The sequence below is a fragment of the Erinaceus europaeus genome, chromosome 10, assembly GCF_950295315.1.
Source record: "Erinaceus europaeus chromosome 10, mEriEur2.1, whole genome shotgun sequence".
In the NCBI taxonomy this organism is placed as follows: domain Eukaryota; kingdom Metazoa; phylum Chordata; class Mammalia; order Eulipotyphla; family Erinaceidae; genus Erinaceus; species Erinaceus europaeus.
In genome coordinates, this window is record NC_080171.1 from 102,891,400 (window position 1) to 102,910,812 (window position 19,413).

Genomic DNA, 19,413 nt, shown 5'->3' on the forward strand with positions numbered 1-19,413 from the left:
CCATTCCTCCTGCCCACAGAGAGCACCCTGGCGCTTGGTGTCGTCTCCCGGGGGGGCCGCCTGATGCTGAGCCGCCTGCAGCCCTCCCAGGCTGGCACCTATACGTGTGTGGCTGAGAACACCCAGGCTGAGGCCCGAAAAAACTTTGTGGTGACCATGCTAGGTATGTCTGCCTTCTGCCCCACCCCCATGCCAGCCTCTGCCTCAACCCCAGACCTCAAGACAGCCCCTCCCTCAGTGCCCCCCAGGATCTGGAGCTCAGGCTCCACACAAGAGCACAGTGTGCTGGAGGGGCAGGAGGTGCGACTAGACTGCCAGGTCGATGGGCAGCCACCCCCCGATGTGAGCTGGCTAAAGGACGGGGGCCCGTTAGGCAAGGGTGCCAGCCCCCATCTCCGGTAAGGCCAATCTCTGCACCCGCCACCTGAAGACCCCCACCATCTGCCCTCCAGCCAGCCCTGATGCCCCCTACAGGCCCCACCACCTGCCTCCTTGCCCCTCTCTCTGCAGGTTCTTCCTGGACGGCAGCTCCCTGGTGCTGAAGGGCCTGAGGGCTGCTGACTCGGGGGCCTACACCTGTGTGGCCCGAAACTCAGCTGGGGAGGATGCCAGGCTGCACACCCTGAGTGTGCTGGGTGAGCTGTGGGGGCATGAGGACCCCCATCCCAGGGCTTCACTGGCCCAGCCACCTAGGCAATCTGGAGGTGGGGAGGCAAGTGCCAAGAAACAGGGCACCCTCTTGGATCTCGGCCTTACCTCTTCCATGGGAAGATGTGACTCAGAATTCCTGAAGTGGGCAAAAATCTGTGCTCTGCATTGTCTGCTAGGGCTTCTCAGGCAGGAGCCCATGGTCCCCAGACCCAGCTCATCATCCCCTTTCTTCTCTCTGCCCATGCTAGTCCCTCCCACCATCGAGATGGCAGGGGGCCCAGGAACTGTGGTGAGCAGGGTGGGGGAGCTGGTGACCATGACTTGCCCTGCCCGGGGCTCCCCACCCATCCATGTGAGCTGGCTCAAGGATGGCCTGCCACTGCCGATATCCCAGCGTACCCGCCTCCGTGGCCACGGCCGCACTCTCAGGTAAGGGAGCCAGCCCCAGATACCTGTTGCAGGCCACTAGGAATGGAACACATATGAATGCCTTAGGAATCAAAACTAATAGAAACAGGGCTGGTGAAATAGCTCACTTAGATAGTGTGCTGCTTTGCCATGTGAATGACCCAGGTTCAAGCCCAGCCCCTACCACAATGAAGGAAGCTTGGTGCTGTGGCCTCTTTCTCTCTCTGCCTCTGTGCTTCTATCTGCAATAACAACAACAAATTAATAGAAATATGAATGGATGGGTGTCAGAGGTGGCTCACCCAGTAGAGTGCACATTACCACGCACAGGTGTGAGACTGTTGCCACCATCCACCTCCAGAACTTTTGAGTTTCCCCAAACAGAAACCCTACACCCATGAGACACTAACTCCTGACTCCAGCCTCTGGCACCCACAGCCTGACTGCTGACTGTGAACCTACAGCAATTAGGCCCCCGTAGGAGTCAGGCACTATCTGTCCTTTAGTGAATGGTCTGTTGTGCCCTGCTGGCTCCTCCACGCTGTGCACACATCAGACAACTTCCTCTCTGAGGCTGGGCAGGCCCCATAGTGTGACTGGGCTGAGCTGTGTCCAGCCATCAGCTGTCAGTGGACGCTTGCTTGCTTCTGCCCTCTGTCTCCTGTGGGTGTGCTGCTGTCAGCCCGGGGGTGTACGTCCCCCACGAGCATCTGCTTTCACTGCTTCTATGACTCATGGCCAGCTGGGACCCAGGGCCAAGCAGGGAGGGCAGTTAGGGGCTGGGTGACAGTCCAGGTGAGGCAGTATGACCTGGATCAGAACCATGAGGTCAAAAGAATTGGAGTTGGCAGTGTTTGGGAAGAGAAAAGAAATCGGAAGGTGGCATAGTGGACAGAGAACTGAAATGGGTGTATGAGGCCGAGAGATTGATCCCAGCATTGCAGATGCCATAAAGATGCTCTGCTGTATTTCTTTCTCCCTAACAGATAAACATGAACAAAAAGAAGGGGAGGTATGGAAATGTTCATCCCTGAAACCTGTAGGGCTGGGACCCCATTTCCTGACGAGATCGGGCGTGTTCAGGGTGTTATGGCCATAGACGGACCCCATTTCCTAAGCAGGGGACCCCTGTGGCAGGAGCAGATGGTGTGTCCTACCTGGTGTGCTGGTTTCAGAGCTTCTTAGACACACAGGGAAGAGGGTTGCTGAGTCTGCTGCTCTGTGTAGAGCTGGGAAGACAGAGGTTTGGGGAAGCCAGCAAACTGGTGCTAGTGGGAGCAGCACTGACTGCAGCCCCAAGGAGGAAGTGTCCAGCACCTGGGGTTGCTGGCTGTGGTGGGTCTGAAGGCCCCAGCATGCTGACCTGGAACTGAGTGAAGACAGGGCCCAGGGTCACTGGAGACCAAATCAAAAACAGCTTAGTGGGAAGCACTCAGGGTAAAAGGGGCCTTGAGAGAGGTGGGGAAACAGACAGTGGAGACAGCAAGTGGAGACCACTCTGAGGAGCCCTGAAGGCAAAGAGAAAATATCCAGAAGGAGGCAGCAACAGCCAGGCTGCCTGTGGAGCCTTCAGTGGGAGTTCTCACCATGAGAGAAATGGTAGAAGGTAGTGGGGTGTGGGCATAGGCAAGTCACTGGGGAGCCAGGAAAGGGTTTAGATTCAAGGCCACAGTTGTTCAGGTAGTGGTTCATCTTTCAAGACACGATGGGAAAGGAAGAAACCATTTCTATTGATATTCTCTCTCTCTCTCTCTCTCTCTCTCCCCCTCTTTCTGTCTTTCAGGATTTCCCAAGTGCAGGTGGCAGATTCTGGCGATTTCACTTGTGTGGCTGCAAGCCCAGCCGGGGTGGCTGACAGGAACTTCACCTTACAGGTTCACGGTACAGGAATGGGGGGAGTCAAGGCCTTGAGGGCACACACAGCTACTCAGTCTGATTGAATGGGTTGCCCATTCATTCATTCATCTTATAAGTAGTCTTGGGCATGGAGTGCCAGACCTAGGATGCAGCAGGGAGCAGAGATGGCCCTGCCACCAAGAAATAACTCTGCAAAGAGTCACTCTGTCCTAAGCCAGTAGTACCAGGGAAAGTCAAGGTACTGTGGTGATATAGAGAAAGACACCTCACCCAGGGAAGGTTTCTTGAAGGAGGTGAGATCCAACTCAAAGATTGGAGAGGAGCAAGAATCATCTAGATGAAGGGCATTTCAGTCTACAACAGGAACAGCTTATGCAAAGGTCTGGGGTGAGGGATGCTGGCATGGAATGAAATGACTTTCACCCATCCTTTCACCCCACACAGAGCCCCCTATCCTGGAACCTGTGGAGTTCCAGCCTGAGGTGGCAGTGGCCCGGGGTTCCTCTGTGCTCCTCCCATGTGAAGCCCGTGGCAACCCCCTACCCCTGGTATCCTGGCTGAAGAATGGGGAGCCCATGTGGCCACAGAGCTTAGAACAAGGGCCTGGCCTGCAGCTGGAGACAGTGGCAACTAGCGACTCGGGGACATACTCCTGTGTGGCCGAGAGTGAGGCAGGAGAGGCCCGGCGGCACTTCCAGCTGACAGTGATGGGTAGGTCACACCCCTCACACAGGAAGGGGGTGCGTATTCTGGGTTGGTGGAGAAGGTGACAAGCCCCCCCCCAAAAAAAAAATGGACGACAAGCAGGTGTGTGCAGGATACTCACTGACCTTGCTTCAGGTGGGTGGCCGAGCTGATCCCTGCCTCTGGGGCCAGACTCCTAAGCCTTTTCTCTCAAACCTTGGAAAGCTGGGACCAGAGTCTGATGGAGGTGGGCAGTCTCAGGTTATTTTTTATTATTATTAATTTATAAAAAAGGAAAAAGGTGGTAGCACAGTGGGTTAAGTGCATGTGGCGCGAAGCACAAGGACCAGCATAAGGATCCCAGTTCGAGCCCCGGCTCCCCACCTGCAGGGGAGTCGCTTCACAGGTGGTGAAGCAGGTCTGCAGGTGTGTCTATATTTCTCTCCCCCTCTCTGTCTTCCCCTCCTCTCTCTATTTCTCTCTGTCCTATCTAACAACAACATCAATAATAATTATAATAAAACAACAAGGGCAACAAAAGGGAATAAATAAATAAATAAAAAGAAACACTGACAAAACCATAGGATCGGAGGGGTACAACTCTACACAATTCCCACCACCAGAACTCCATATCCCATCCCCTCCCCTGATAGCTTTCCTATTCTTTTTTTCCCCTTTTATTTCCCTTGTTGTTTATCATCATCATTGTTGTTATTACTATTATTGTTGTTGGAAGCTGTCCTATTCTTTAACCCTCTGGGAGTGTGGACCCAAGGTCATTGTGGGATGCAGAAGGTGGAAGGTCTGGCTTCTGTAATTGCTTCCCCGCTGAACATGGGCGTTGACAGGTTGATCCATATTCCCAGCCTGCCTCTCTCTTTCCCTAGTGGGGCGGGATTTTTGCATGTGTTGTGCTAAGCAGAAAACTTGTGTTGGGACCAGGAGGTGGCTCACCTGGTAGCATGCACATTTCACCATGAATGAGGAACCAGATTCAAATTCCTGGCCACCACATGGGAGAACCACGCAGAAGGGAAGCTTCACAGGGTGACAGCGTAATGGTTATCCAGAAGACTGTCATGCCTAAGGCTCCCAGGTCCCAGGTTCAATCCCCAGCACCACCACAAGCCAGAGCTGAGCTGAGTCTTTATGTGTCTTTCTAATCACCTATAGTCTTGGACCAGGGAGACCAGAAACAACTGGTTATGTCACTGTATAAAATACAGTTGTGTTCTGCCCAGATTTTTAAATCCCGTTCCCACAGAGAGGAGGCCGAATCACATGTCAAAGCAAAGAGCCTTTACTGAAGCTTAAGCCTGGGCTACACGCACTTCCCAATTGTGGCGTGTGAGCCCCAAAGAGATGCAGACAGATTCCTTTTATCCACATCAGGAGGGGGGGGACTTATGGGGCCACTTACAGTTCAGACCTGTTTGTCAGTTTGACCACAGTCCCTGGCATTTTTCGTCAGTTAAGCAAATTTTGGGTTTCGGGGCTATCATGACCTCCGTTTACAGAACTATTGCTAATAAGTAAAAACCTTGAGACTGGTTTTTCAAGGGTAAAGTGTAGCTGCACTGCAGCTGTTGGATTATGAGGTTTTTCTTGGCTGCCTTAGACAATATGGAGTAACAGTGGCCCTCACAGTTGTATGTAAATAGCAATAAAGGGCACAAATTATGGTGAGGTCTTGTATGATACAGCAAATCTGAACCATGGGATTTTCAAAGTAAATCAAATTCCCAAATAACTTGGTTACAATAATAAGTATCTATTGCCTTCTTAAACTTTAAGACAGCAGGAACCGTCCCTATTTTCTACAATACCCATATTTCTCCCAGTCCTGGAACCTCTGGGGTGTGGCTCATTTTTCTTTTTTAATCTCTTCTCTTTAAAAAAAAATAAACACACACACACACAGGAAGGAAGGAAGGGAAAGATAAGAAAAGGAGAGAAGAGAGAAGGAGAAAGGAGAAGAGAGGAGAGGAGAGGAGAGGAGGGGAGGGGAGAGGAGGGGAGGTGAGGGGAGGGGAGGGGAGGTGAGGGGAGAGGAGGGGAGGGGAAGGGAGGGGAGAGGAGGGAAGAGGAGGGAAGAGGAGGGGAAGGGAGGGGAGAGAAGGAGAGAGGAGGGAAAGGGAGGGGAAGGGAGGGGAGAGGAGGGGAGGGGAGAGGAGGGGAGGGGAGGGGAGGGGAGGGGAAGGGAGGGGAGAGGAGGGGAGGGGAGGGGAAGGGAGGGGAGAGGAGGGGAGAGGAGGGAAAAGGAAGGGAAGGGAGGGGAGAGGAGGGGGAGGGGAGGGGAAGGGAGGGGAGAGGAGGGGAAGGGAGGGGAAAGGAGAGCAGTAGGAGAAACATAGGACTTTTCTCCCAGAATTTCCTTGTTGCTTCTGTAGCACAGTTGTCCCGAGAAGATGGGCCTACAGTGTCTGTAGGTCCCCTAACACAAGTCCCTGTTTGAGGCCACAGCTGCTGATGGTGGGGGCAGGGTGAACGTCAGCTCCCAGCACTCTGGGCAAAGTCTCTGAGGTAACCCCTGGTGGGGTGTCTTGCAGATGCTCCCCACATAGAGGACTCGGGTAGACCCACAGAGTTGTCGCTCACCCCTGGTGCCCCCTTGGAGCTCCTCTGTGATGCCCGGGGAATCCCCCCACCAAATATCACCTGGCACAAGGATGGCCAGGCCCTGAGCCAGCAGGAGAACAGCAGCAGGGCTGGGCGGCTGCTTCGTGTGGAGGATGTGCAGGTACTGCTCCCACCACCTCCCCCATTACCCATCCCCCTCTCATGGGGGTGAAGCTGGGAGTGGCTGGGGCAGGGAGCTGGTTGCATGGGGCAGTCCAGACTTGGTGTAGCATTAGGATGTAGACGTAAGTCAGAGACAAGTCTGATTTAGAAACCAGTTAGCTCCGAGCCCGACCAGAGGAAGGTTATTGCAGTCAGGGAGGAAACAGGTTTTATCTAGTGCTACGGCATGAGTAAGGCAGACCTAGGGAAGAAACATCTTAGGGGAATGCTTTGGTTGGAAAGGCTGTATGGGAACTCAGCAGACCTGAGTCTGAATCCTGGTCTTTAGTTGTTAAGGAAGGAAAGCAGAATAGGAGCTGGGCAGGCTGGGGTCAGAACAGTGGCTTACTCTGCTCCCTTCCCAGGTGGGTGATGCTGGGCTGTACACTTGCCTAGCCCAGAACCCAGCAGGTGAAGATGAAAAGAACTTCCGGGTCAGGGTTCAAGGTAGGGGGCACCAGAGTGGGGGGCAGGAGAGGGAAACATATTGGGACCTGCAGGGATTTCTCATGCCCTCTTTGTCCCTCCTATCCAGCTCCCCCAAGCATCATTGGGCCGAGAGGTCCCCGTTCTGTGGTTGGACTGGCACCTGGGCAGCTGGTTCTGGAATGTTCTGTGGAGGCAGAACCGGCACCTGAAATTGAGTGGCACAGAGATGGTGTTCTGCTGCAGGTGGGTTATGGGCTTGAAAATGAGGGGCATCACCTCCTGTCACCACCACCACCCCCAGCCCCCCAGCCCCAAGCAGAGACCCCAGATGCCTAAAGCCTGCTCTGAAGTTGAGGTTTGTGCCTAGGGCTTCTGGGATGCATGCCCATGTTCCTACTGTTCCTTCCAGTTACCTCTCAGGGGTAAAAGGCGTTCATGCCTGAGGCTCTGAGGTCCCAGGTTCAATCCCCAGCTCTACCATAAGCCAGAGCTGAGCAGAGATTTTTCTGGTCTCTCTCTCACAACCCCTCCCCCCATCTCCTTTTCTCTCTGTACCTCTTTGATTAAAAATAATAAAATATTGGGGGGGGGGAATACACAGGGGCTGAGTAACCAGAGGGTGAGTGGCTGAGATTTTTTTGTTCTGCCTTCAGATGGGCCAGTTTGCTGGTGTGCACCCCAAGAGCTGCAGGCCCAGTGCTGGGTGCTCCTGCTCCCACTCTCCCTCTGAGCACCCGTGTTCTCTGCAGGGGGTTCCTCACACCTTCTTTCAAGGGGCTTATTTTCCCAGAGGGGACTCTGGGCTGTGGGCACCCTGACCTGGCCAAGGACTGAGTGGGCTCCATGCTGTGCAGGAGGACACCCACACCCAGTTCCCAGAGCAGGGCAGGTTCCTTCAACTGCAGGCCCTGAGCACAGCTGATGGCGGGAACTACAGCTGCACGGCCCGCAATGCCGCGGGCAGCACCCACATGGCCTTTCACGTGGAGATCCACAGTGAGTATGCGCCCCCCCCCACTCCTCCCTGTCAGAACATCCTGCTCCTAGCACCCACTCCCCTCTGTGCCCCCCTCTAGCTGTGCCCACCATCCGGCTGGGACCACCCGCTGTGAATGCCTCCGTGAACCAGACTGTCCTGTTGCCCTGCCAGGCGGATGGGGCACCCCTGCCCCTTATGAGCTGGCGGAAAGACGGTGCCCCCCTGGATCTTGGGAACCCCAGGTGGGAGCCTGAAGGGAGGGGTCTCACTTACCCTTTTACAGGTGTGAACCCACTCCTGCCCGGACACATGAAGCAGGGAAAGTGGGATGGGTACCTGTCATCAGGACAGGGGTCTAATCAATACCCCCAATAAGTAGAGTAGACAGGCCATTCTTCAGGGCTTTGAGACGCCAGTGACTGTCTATCTGTCCATCTGGTTTGACACTTGGCTGCTAATTTTTGTTACTATATGTGCTGTTGCTACTCTTCCCTCCTCTTGCTCCTCCTCCTCCTTGTCCTCCTCCATCTTCTTTCCCTAGTTGTCCTCTTCTGTGTCACCCTCCACTTCTTTTTTCCCTTCCTCTCCTTCCATTTCTCCTTCTCCTCCCTGTCACCTCCCTACCCTTCTCCTTTTTCTCCTCTTGACCAGTTTATACCTTCTTTCACACATGAATGTGGCCCCCTAGTCCACCCTGGCTATAACTCCTCAGTTCCACAGCCCGCAGAGCCCAGAGCAGTCTGCGGATCCTAATTTCAAGTTTCCAGGTCAGGGAATTCCTCTGGCTCAGCTTGGATCAAGTGCTCAGCCCCTGCCCAATCAGCTGCTGGTGGAGCCAGGCTCACATCGTTCAGCTATGACCTTCAGGCAGCTCTCAGATCTCTGGGTATTCTTGAGGGAGTGAGGCGGCCTCTGCCTGTTGGCTCTTGGGAAAAGTCTGGATACCCCCCCCACCACCACCAAGGAGCACAGGAAGCTGGAAACTGTCTTTCCCACCTTTTCTAATGCTGCCTAGAGTGTTGCGGCTGCCCTTGGCTAGGACACCAGCACCCCAATTGACCATGGTCCAGTTGTGCAGGCCTTCTGAGTGGGCTCTCTCCTGCCGGGAAAGGCTGGGCAGAGAGGAAGGTTCCAGGGATCCCTTGGGGTCTTGCTGACCCATATGGCAACCCCCCAACCCTATCTCAGATTGCAGGTTCTGCCCGAGGGGTCTCTGAGGATCCAGCCAGTCCTCTCCCAGGATGCCGGCCACTACCTCTGCCTGGCATCCAGCTCAGCAGGCTCCGATCGGCAGGGCCGTGACCTACTGGTCTTTGGTAGGTGGGTGAGGAAGGGTATGTTCCCTACCTGTTACATCTAGCTCCTGTCTGGGCTCAGTCCCGAGTAGTTTCTGGGTCACCTTAGCTGTTCAGGAGTCCAGGGTGAGGGCCTCCAAGTGCCTGCCACTATGAAGTCTGTTGATAAAAAAGCTTGGCACAAGCTCTCTGGGTGATCCACGCTCATTCTCTGTGTATGTTCCCCTTGGGAGATTCTCAGAGGGTGGATGGGGACTTAGGTCCTGGGGACTGACTACTTTTTAGGAGAGGTTCAGGGGCTGAGGAAAGGCCCCACCATCCCAACTTTGGGAGCCTGTAGGAAGGTCCCTTGGGGGAACTTCTCCTGCCTTTTCTCCTGCCTTCCTTGGAGATAAACTTTGCTTTTGGGCACAACCTCTGAGAGCACCTATCCCCAAATTCCTGACTCCCATCTCTTCCCAGAGCCTCCAGCCATTGCCTCCAGCCCCTCCAATCTGACGTTGACCGCACATACCCCCACTTCACTGCCCTGTGAGGCCAGTGGCTCCCCCAAGCCCCTGGTGGTCTGGTGGAAAGACCAACAGAAACTGGACTTCCGCCTGCAGCAGGGTGCCTACCGGTATGAGACAGTCCCCTAGGGCATGATGCACTGGGGCCGGGGAGGGACGAGTCATTCTACCAGGCAGGATTTGCTTGGGGATCTGCACCTGTGCCCTGACCAGGAGCCATCAGGGTCTCAACACTGATGCCCAGGAAGGGAGGAATGGAGGCTAGAAGGAGCACATCAGGCCCATCACACCGTCATAATTACTGTCTAGAAACATGTGGCAGCCCGAGTCTGGGTTGGTGGGCCTGCACCCCTGACTCCCAGGGACCCTCTGTCTCTCAGTTTAATGCAACTGATCAGGAAGTGATTTCTGGAGAGCCAGCTTACCAACAGGTCCACCAGAAGTTTGCTGTGTTAAGCACTGTGGACAGCCTTACCTAAGCAGGGCCCCACTAAAAAGAAATCATTTGTAAATAAATAAGTAAATAGGGGCCGGGTGGTGGCACATCTGATTAAGTGCACATGTTGCAATGCACAAGGACCGGGGTTTGAGCCCCTGGTCCCCCACCTGCAGAGAGAAAGCTTCACAAATGGTGAGGCAGTGTTGCAGGTGTCTCTCTGTCTCTCTTCCTCTCTATCATCCCCTTCCCTTTCAAATTCTAGCTGTCTCTGTCCAATAATAAATATAATTTAAAATAGATAAGTAAGAAAGTATAATCAGCTTTTTAATTTTGGTCACCAGAGTTATCGCTGGGGCTCAGTGCCTGCGCAGGTCCACTGTCCCAGTGGTCTTTCTTTCTTCCTTTCCTTGCTTGGATTCTTTTTAAAAGCCTTTATAATACTTATTTTTTAATTTTACTATTTAGTGGTTAGAGGCAGAGAAAATTTGAGAGGGAAGGGAAGATAGCAAGAGGGACACCTGTACACTACTTTACTGCTCATGAAGCTTCCTCTCTGAAAGTGGGAACTGAGGACTTGAACCCAGGTCCTTGAGCATGGTAACAGGTGTGCTTTACACCTGGCCAAATCAGCTGTTCTGATTAGGGACCTGCATGCACTTACTCTTACAGAAGTGATTGTAAAAAAAACAGGCAGGGTTATAGAGCAATGATGGGAAAATCAAATCACTCTCCAGCTCAGCAGCTAGAATTCTGAGAAAGAAACTTCTAGAAGAAGGCTCAAGACAAGATTGGAGCCAGATACTGGAAGGGAAACTAGTTGTAAGGTTACCTTCCTTTCTGCAGCCAACCCTCACCCCACCCCACCCCACACCCGCCTCCACACCTTCCAAGGGAACTCACAGCTGGCTGAGCCCTGGTCAGTTTGAACAGTCATTTGGCAACCAAGTATCTGTCTTCCAGGCTCCTGCCTTCCAACGCCCTGCTTCTCACTGACCCTGGCCCCCAAGACGAGGCTGAGTTTGAGTGTGTGGTGAGCAATGAGCTGGGTGAGGCCCGCAGGCTCTACCAGGTGACCATCCATGGTAAGCTGGGTGGCAGGAGAAAGGGAAGTCAGACAGGTGGCAGCTCCTTCTACCAAAAACTCCATACACACTTGCCCCTTCTTCCTCATTCTCCTGTGCTTCATGTGTCACCTCTTCTAGGAAGCCTCCTCTAATCCTACCCTAAGTACACTGAGATAGCCCAGGCTCCAGTACAGTTCCTGACACCTGGGAGCTCACAGGAGAAGCCTTCTCTCAGTCTAGAATATTCTCAACCCAAATCTGACCTTGTTATCATCCTTCCCTCCTGTTACCATGTGCAAAGACCTGGGTTCAAGCCTCTGGTCCCCACCTGCAAGAGGGAGGCTTTATAAGCAGTGAAGCAGTGCTACAGGTCTCTCTTTCTGTCTCTCTCCATCTCTATCTCCCCTTTATCTTTTGCTTTCTGTCTTTATCCAATAGAATATTTTTAAAAATAATTGTTCCCTCCAAAGCTGCCCACTGTCACCTGGACCCACAAGGCCCTGTGCCACCATCTGACCCCCACCCCCAAGTCCGGCTCCTACCTGGACCTGCCTTGTTCTAGGGTCCAGTAGTGCTGCTCAGCCTTTGCACATGCTGTTTCTTCTGCCCTGTACACTGTTACTTTCATCTGCTTTTTTTCACTGTGCTTTTCTTTCAGCTCTCTGACTAGATGCCACTTGCCCTGCAACAGCCACACTTTTAGCTTCCATGTGCTCCCTTTCTCTGGTGAAGCACCCCTCCCCTAGAGGCCTGACTGCTGTCTCCTCCCTGAGCCTGGTGAAGGAATGCTTGCTGAGTGAGCAAGTGTAGCTTCTTCTTCTTCTTCTTGATGTCTGTGCTGATAGTTATCAGTCAGCTGGCCCCATGGCTGTGTCCCCAGAGTTCTCGTCATAGCCTCAAACCCTGTCTCGTGGTTCAGTGCCCCCCACCATTGCCGACGACCAGACGGACTTCATGGCAACCAGGCTGGCGCCCGCAGTGCTCACATGCCACAGCTCAGGCGTGCCGGCCCCTGTCCTGTCCTGGAGCAAGGCTGGAGCCCAGTTGGGGGCACGGGGCAGTGGCTACCATGTGTTGCCTTCTGGTAAGTGAGTCTCTCACTGAAGGGAGACGAGGGCACCTGGAGAGGGTGTGAGGACAGCACTGGGTCATCTGGTGGTGCCGTTGGAAAGTTCTAGGCTGGTGTGCTGTGCCCTCACTGTGCAGCCTGGAAGGACCCTTGCCTGCCCTGGGCCTGGTTTTTGCCTCTAGGCACCGAGTGTTGATCCTCAGGGGCTTCCTGAGGTGAGCTGGCAAGTCATGCCGCTTTGTGGGGACCTGAGGGACATCATGGTTCCACACAAAGTCTCCTTCAGACAGTTTTAGCTTGTGGGAGTCTATGCTTCCTTTTTCTTTCTTTTTTAAATTTTTTTTAAATTTACTTATTAGATAGAGATAAATTGAGAGCGGATGGGAAGATAGACACCTGAAGCCCTGATTCACCATTTGTGAAGTTTCCCCCTGCAGGTGGGGACCAGGAACTTGAACCTGGGTCCTTGTGCACTATAATGTATGTGCTTAACCAGGTGCACCACCACCTGACTTCTGTCTATGCTTCCCAAAATGAAAAGTTGCCAACTCAGTGAGGATTCTCCAAATTAAATGGATGTGTTAGCTGTTAAGTTAGTGAACTCCTAAAGCCTAAGAACAACTGGTTAGACCTGTGTTCATGTTTTGTTTTGTTTTGTTGAAGCCAACAAGTATTTTCAGTAAAACCCAGCATGTAAAGTAGCAAGGCTCCAACTCTGCCTGGGGCAGAGTGGACTCTGCAGGGTGGCCCACATTCCCCCTGGCTTGTTCCCTGTTCTCCCACCCAGCAGACCTGAGGGGTCCAGGGAGGACAGTGTTGGCCCCACTTCACTGAGGCACAGCCTGAGGCCTGGGAAGGTTAAAACAGTTCCCATCCTAAGCTAAAGGGGGCTAGAGGAGGCAGTAATGGGGGGATGTGTTCCTGGAGGAGGTGAGTTTTGAGCAGAACATAGGAGGCTAGCAAGCTAGCAAGGTGAAGGGCCTGGGCAAATCAAGGTGGGCCAGGAGTTCCAGGAGAAAAGAAAGCTTCTACAACACCATGGACAGAAAGGTCTAGAGACCACCCTATCTGACTCCTCATTGCACACACTGGAGAACTGAGGCTTGGAGAGTGGAATTTATCTGTGGGATTTATCCACAGTTGTGGTCCAGGCAGGGAGCAGAGTCCATCGGAGAACTCTGGTTCCCACACTGTCTGATCGCAGTGAGCAGGAAGGCTACTTGGATGGTCTGGCCAGAGGCACCATAGCCCCAGTCTGTCACTGGGCCCACCTGTCCCCAGTCCTCACACCCCTCTCCATACCTGACTCCCACCCACAGGCGCCCTGGAAATCAGACAGGCCCTCCCCATCCATGCCGGCCGGTACACCTGCACTGCCCGGAACTCTGTGGGCGTGGCTCACAAGCACGCGGTCCTCACTGTGCAAGGTAAAAACCACTCCTTCTTGTGGGCCCTGGGGCTGGGAACTGGGTGGTAAGCTGCAAGCAGATGCAGTTAGGGAGCAAGGTGAGGACCCCAGGCTCCATAAGCCCAGACGCCCCTCCACCAATGGGCTTCTATGGGAGAAAGGAATCAGCCTGCCTGGGCCCCACGCTCAGGTTCCCATAAGCCTCGAGGCTTCTCCCCCCCAGTGGGAGCAGCCTGAGTGCCAGGTGGCCCAGGGGCCTCTGCAGCCCTGTCCTCTTGCAGCCTCCCCAGTGGTGAAACCCCTGCCCAGCATGGTCTGGGCTGTGGCAGAGGAAGAGGTGCTGCTGCCCTGCGAGGCTGTGGGCATCCCCCAGCCAAACGTCACTTGGCAGAAAGAAGGCCACACCCCAGCAGGTGAGGATGGGATATGGCCAGCATGAGAATGAGAGGAACTACTGGGCCTGGGGTCCCCCCTCCTGCCCTGGTCCTTCTGGAAGACACATAAGGAAAAAACACTTACTGGCCTAGAGGCACAGCACCCTTCCCTGACCCTTCCATGTGAACTCTGCCTGCCTTTCTCTCCTCACCACCCTGGGACCCCGAGAGCCTATCTGAGCTTGGTGGATAGCTAGGAGGTGGGGACTGGGACACCTCTTCTGGGCTTATCTCACTATCTCACTCTGGGACTACAAGTGACCTTGGTCAGATGGGACAGCCCAAACTGCCCTCCTGATCTCCTCAAGACCCTGCTGTCCCAGCCGCCAATTCCTTCTCCCCAAACCCAGGCTCCAGCACTCAGGTGCTACCCAGCGGACAGCTGCGGATTCTCCGTGCCAGCCCAGAGGACGCAGGAAACTATTTCTGCATTGCCCAGAACAGTGCAGGCAGCGCCACTGGGAGGACTCGGCTGGTAGTACAAGGTGGGTGCCTGGAGGGATTCAGAGGTGTGGGGCTCCTTGAGGCTTCTCCCTATGTGGGTGCTCAGGTGGGCCAGCCCTGAGCCTCCCTTGCTTCAGTGAGGCCTGCGTTGCTAGTTTGAGGGAGAGTGGAAAGCATCTCTCCTTCTACATCCACAGCCTGGTTACAGACAGGAAACCCCCACACACTCCACAGGACATCAGTGACCTGTGTTCCTCATCTCAGGAACAACTGTCACTCCCATACCTTCTCCTCCCCATGCATATCTATGTGTGCCCTTCCCTGGGTTTCAATAGCACAGTCTCCATAGACATAGGAGCATCTTCTAGGGGCCGGGGCACTCAGTGTGGTCTGGTGACCCACTCTTCTGGGCCTCAGTGGTTGTTTCTGTAGGACTAGTATCAGACCTCAGCTCTGAGCTCCAAGAACTCTGGCCCCACACCTTCCGTCTGCAAGCCTCTTCCGTCTCCCTGCGTGCTCCCACCCCCCACCCCCAGGTCTGGAGCAGCATTGGTCACCAGATACAGGGCCAAACACCAAGCCCACACAAGCAGGAGCCAACACAGGGCCCCCATGGGTCCCATAAACTGGCCCCCACAAGATTCTGCCCAAGGAGAAAGCTAAGTAGAGAGCTCTTTCCCTCCTGAACCTTTAGCGTTACCCTCATACAGATTCACGAAGCTTCAGAGTCCTCCAGGTTCTCCAGACTCTGTGAAGGAGCTGTGTGACCTGGGAGAGCTGGAGGTAGCAGCCAGAGTTGGGGGAAGGGGCTGGTGGGTGGGCCAAGGGCATGGGGAAGGGGAAACCCAGCCCAGCCTGGCCCCCAGCCCCAGGAGACCCTTCTCCCCACAGTCCCACCTGCCATCGAGGCCGGCCTCCCTGATGTGTCAGTGACTGAAGGCTCCCAGGTCCTCCTGCCCTGCTCGGCCAGAGGCAGCCCCCAGCCTGACATCACCTGGGAGAAGGATGGCCAACCCGTGTCCACTGTGGAGTGGAAGTATGCCCTGCAGCCTTCTGGGCAACTGCTAGTGAAGAACTCAGAGGTGAGGCCTAGCCCACATCACACAGGGGGAGGCAGAGAGGACTAGCAGCCGCAATATCCACTAAGCACCCTGCTTGTCAAGCTCTGTGCTAATGCTTGTGTGGCCTCTTAGTCCCAGGAAACTGTAGAGATGGCTGTTCTGATCTCCAGGTGCAGAAGAGGAAACTGAGCGTCTAAGTATACTTAGTTTTCCTAGAAGTGCTGCTGCCCATAGGCAGTACCAAGACTTGAACCTGGGCCTCCATGACTAGCACCCTAGAGGAGGGAGTCTTGGACAGGAGGGAAGGTATGGGGGTGGGCTGGCAGTGACTTTGTGTCCATGAACTATACAGCTACTGTTCTCAATCACGCCTGGATGTTGGCTTGGGTCAGTGTTTGGGGGGTGGGGCTGGCCGCCTTCTCCCATCAGCAGCACTGACCAGACTATGTCATTCACCAATGCTCTCCCAATGGCTGGGCACAACTTGAAGTAGGCGATGGGGGTCTGGAACCCTGGCACCTGGAGTCAGGTAGTACAGTGGTGAGTGCATTAGTTCAGCTCTGTGGAAACTCTTCTCCTGGGAAGGCACCCAGGGTGAGGTTGGCACAGATTGATGAGTGTACATCTGGTCTTTGGGAGTGCTCATTAAGTGACATCAGGGTACAGAAGGGTCTGGGAGGGTATGGTGAAGCCAGGTTTTTGGACAGTTAATGTGACCTTGGGCAAGAAACGTGGCTTCTCTGGGCTGGAGTTTCCACAGAAAGCTGCTAAGAGTGGGTCCTAGGAACAGCCTGGAATCCTGCCCACCCCCCAACCCCAGGCTGGGAGTGCACCTCAGGCCAGCCCCTCCCTCTGCCCATAGAGTCAGGATGCTGGCACCTACACTTGTATTGCCCGGAACACAGTGGGGCGTGCCCACCGCCGGGTGCATCTCTCCATCCTGGCGCTGCCTGTCTTTACCACCCTGCCTGGGGACCGGATTCTGCGCCTCGGAGACCGTCTGTGGCTTCGCTGTGCCGCCCAGGGCAGCCCCACCCCACGCATAGGATGGACCATCAACAACCGACTTGTGACAGGTGTGGACCCACTGGGGGTAAAGGGGGAGCCCAGACCTGGGAAGAGGAAGAGGGTGGGCAGGTGGGGAGACACAGGTAAGTGGACAAGAACAAGGTACTGGCCAGTGCTCTGGGTTTTGAGTCATTATTTATGAAAAAGAGGGAGAGAGAGAGAGAGAGAGAGAGAGAGAGAACCAGAACATTACTCTGGAACATGCAATGACAGGGATCAAACTTGAGGCATCATGCTTGAAAGTCCAATGCTGTAGCTATTGTGCCACCTCCAGAGTCAATGAGTTCTGCATCTTAGACTGGCCTTGTGCAGAGGAGAAAGGGGAATAGGACAAACCCATGTGTGATTATATATGACCAGTTACACATCAGACCAGCAATGAATTTATCCGTGGAAGTACATGTCCTTGTTCCTGGTGTGGAGACAGTGTCTAACCCACAACAGAGGCAGTCACAGTCCCCCCCACCTCCTTAACAGACCCCTGGATGTAGATCTAAATGCCCTGTGTTAACAGACCTGAAAGACCTACCCTCGACCCTCGTCACCCTCAGGGTGTGCACCTGGGAGCCCCCTAAGGCCAGGCCTTTAGCCAGCCCATCTCAGCAGGCCTGTGCTCCAGCAAAGGGTCTGACTTGGCTCCCAAGGACAGGAAATATTTATGTTTTGTGTCATTACCAAACACGAGCAAGGGGCCAGGCAGTGGCTCACCTGGCAGAGTGCACACATTACCATGTGCAAGGACCCTGCTTCAAGCTCTTGTTCCCCACTAGACGGGGGTGGGGAGGTGTAGCTTCTCAAGCAATGAAGCAGTGCTACAGGTGTCTCTTTTTATCTATCTCTCCTTCCCTCACAATTTCTCTGTTTCTATAAAAAAGAAAGAAGGGAGGGAAAAACATTGCTGGGAGTGGTGAGTTGATGGTGTAGGCATCATGTCCCAGTGATAACCTTGATGGCAATAAAAATAAAATGCCTGAGCTAAGGGTTTGGGACAGGAGGTCCCTGGCACCCTGAGCTCAGGGCCCCACGGGGCACGTCTATCCCTACAGAAGGAGTGTCGGAACAGGATGGGGGCAGCACGCTGCAGCGGGTGGCGGTCACCAGAGAAGACAGTGGCACCTACGTCTGCTGGGCTGAGAACAGAGTAGGCCGTGTGCAGGTCGCCAGCTTCATCCACGTGAAGGGTAGGGCAGGCTACAGGTCCTTTCTCTCAAGACCTCCCCTGGCCTGATTTGCTAGGAACTGGCCTCCTGGCCTCTGAACCAGTGATTCCCCCTTCCTGGCTGAGCCTCCTGGGTCCCCTGGGGGCTTTATGGAATTATACCATTATGCCAAGTGCCACACCTGACTCAGTAAACCAGGCTCTCTGAGCCAGGGCTGCAGGTAGGATTGAGGTTCTTCTGATTGACCTGTAGACCTACCCTAGCTGGACAGTGCCAGCACTGGAGGAGAACCTGGACACCAGAGTGGCTGGCAGAAAAAAAAAAAGTGATGTTTACATACTGGTGACTCTCAGTGACAGCAGGACTTAGTGTGCTCAGTCTCCAGGTGTGGGGTAGAGCCGGACAGAGAGGACTGGGCAACTCAAAGCACCAGGACACCCTGTAGACATTGGTAGATACAACATCTGTCTGTGAACTGGAGCTTGTGACCCTCCTAGCTGTCTTTGCCTGTGCCCATTTCAGGCATCAATAATCAATCCCAGTACAATTCCCACTTTGCTTCCCATCCTTCTCAGCAGTGCTCCTAATGGCTAATGCAAGTCTTTATCTCTCCCAGCCCCATGATGCAGAAGCTGTTTCCACCTCTCACAAAGTGACTGTCACACACAGCCAGAGCTCCTACAGGGGCCTGGTGGCCAGTAGGCAGGCCTTTGAGGATGGGAATAAGGGAAGCTAAGCCTTCTTTCTGACCCTTGTGTGATGTCCCCTCACACAGAGGCTCCTGTCCTGCAAGGGGAGGCCTTTTCCTACCTCGTGGAGCCTGTGGGTGGCAGCGTCCAACTGGATTGTGTGGCCCGTGGAGACCCAGCCCCAGCCATCCGCTGGATCAAGGATGGACTTCCACTGCAGAGCAGCCGTCTCCATCACCGTCTGTACAATGGCTCCCTGACTATCCACCGCACCGAGGCACGTGGGGGCTGGCCCCAGGGTGGGGTCCACCAGGACAAGCCTGGGAATTGTCTGGGTGCTCAGATCATCATTGCCCTCCCTCTAGCCGACAGCACTTTCCTGCCCAGAGAGTCCCCAAGATGTCTGGCCTGTGACTTGCTTTAATTCCATTCAACAATACCCAGAACAGGCACTTCCGAGTGAGTGCCCCCTTGGAGAACACTAGCAAATGCTAATAACAGTCCTGAACAAGAAACAGGGTGTAACTCAGTGGTATAGCACAGGCTTCACATATATGAACCCTTGGTGCAAGATAGACCGATAAGAGGACCCCAGTGTATAGAGGAAGATACTAAAGGTCAAAGAAACCCACAGCCAGTGAGGGCCAGAGGCAGCACCCCTCCCCCAACATACACAAACCAGGTTCCCTGATTCCTACCAAAGCCTTGGACACCCGGCCGGCTCCTGATCACCTTCTGTCCTATGCTCCCAGTCCTGGTGTTCATGCAGAACGCACAATTCGATCCCATCCAGCTCACCTGAAGGGACGTTGGTCTCACTTGCCTGGCAGCCTGCCCTGGAGAGGGTGGCAGTGTAGTCAGAAGGCACTGACCAGGGAGGAGACCCCAAAATGCACAAAAGCCCCACCCACCCCATGCATGGACAGTCCCTATACTTACTGCCCACACTTCAGAGATGGGGGCCTCTGAGGTCCCAGAGACACG

At 54.4% G+C, this 19,413-nt stretch overlaps 1 protein-coding gene across 5 annotated transcripts in view; it reads left to right on the forward strand.

Annotated features, from left to right (window-relative positions):
• HMCN2 (hemicentin 2) overlaps positions 1-19,413 on the forward strand; it is a 167,707-nt gene that overhangs the window by 131,712 nt on the left and 16,582 nt on the right. For all 5 annotated transcript variants that reach the window (XM_060200391.1, XM_060200392.1, XM_060200389.1 and 2 more), the window contains 22 exons: positions 20-163; positions 239-398; positions 511-635; positions 900-1,080; positions 2,843-2,940; positions 3,361-3,627; positions 6,150-6,340; positions 6,747-6,828; positions 6,917-7,053; positions 7,665-7,806; positions 7,887-8,031; positions 8,978-9,105; positions 9,547-9,703; positions 10,993-11,114; positions 12,016-12,180; positions 13,485-13,592; positions 13,855-13,986; positions 14,358-14,492; positions 15,343-15,533; positions 16,375-16,588; positions 17,627-17,761; positions 18,516-18,706. In XM_060200391.1, the coding sequence (XP_060056374.1) occupies positions 20-163; positions 239-398; positions 511-635; positions 900-1,080; positions 2,843-2,940; positions 3,361-3,627; positions 6,150-6,340; positions 6,747-6,828; positions 6,917-7,053; positions 7,665-7,806; positions 7,887-8,031; positions 8,978-9,105; positions 9,547-9,703; positions 10,993-11,114; positions 12,016-12,180; positions 13,485-13,592; positions 13,855-13,986; positions 14,358-14,492; positions 15,343-15,533; positions 16,375-16,588; positions 17,627-17,761; positions 18,516-18,706 (3,350 nt within the window). The remainder of the gene's footprint in view (positions 1-19; positions 164-238; positions 399-510; positions 636-899; positions 1,081-2,842; positions 2,941-3,360; positions 3,628-6,149; positions 6,341-6,746; positions 6,829-6,916; positions 7,054-7,664; positions 7,807-7,886; positions 8,032-8,977; positions 9,106-9,546; positions 9,704-10,992; positions 11,115-12,015; positions 12,181-13,484; positions 13,593-13,854; positions 13,987-14,357; positions 14,493-15,342; positions 15,534-16,374; positions 16,589-17,626; positions 17,762-18,515; positions 18,707-19,413) is intronic.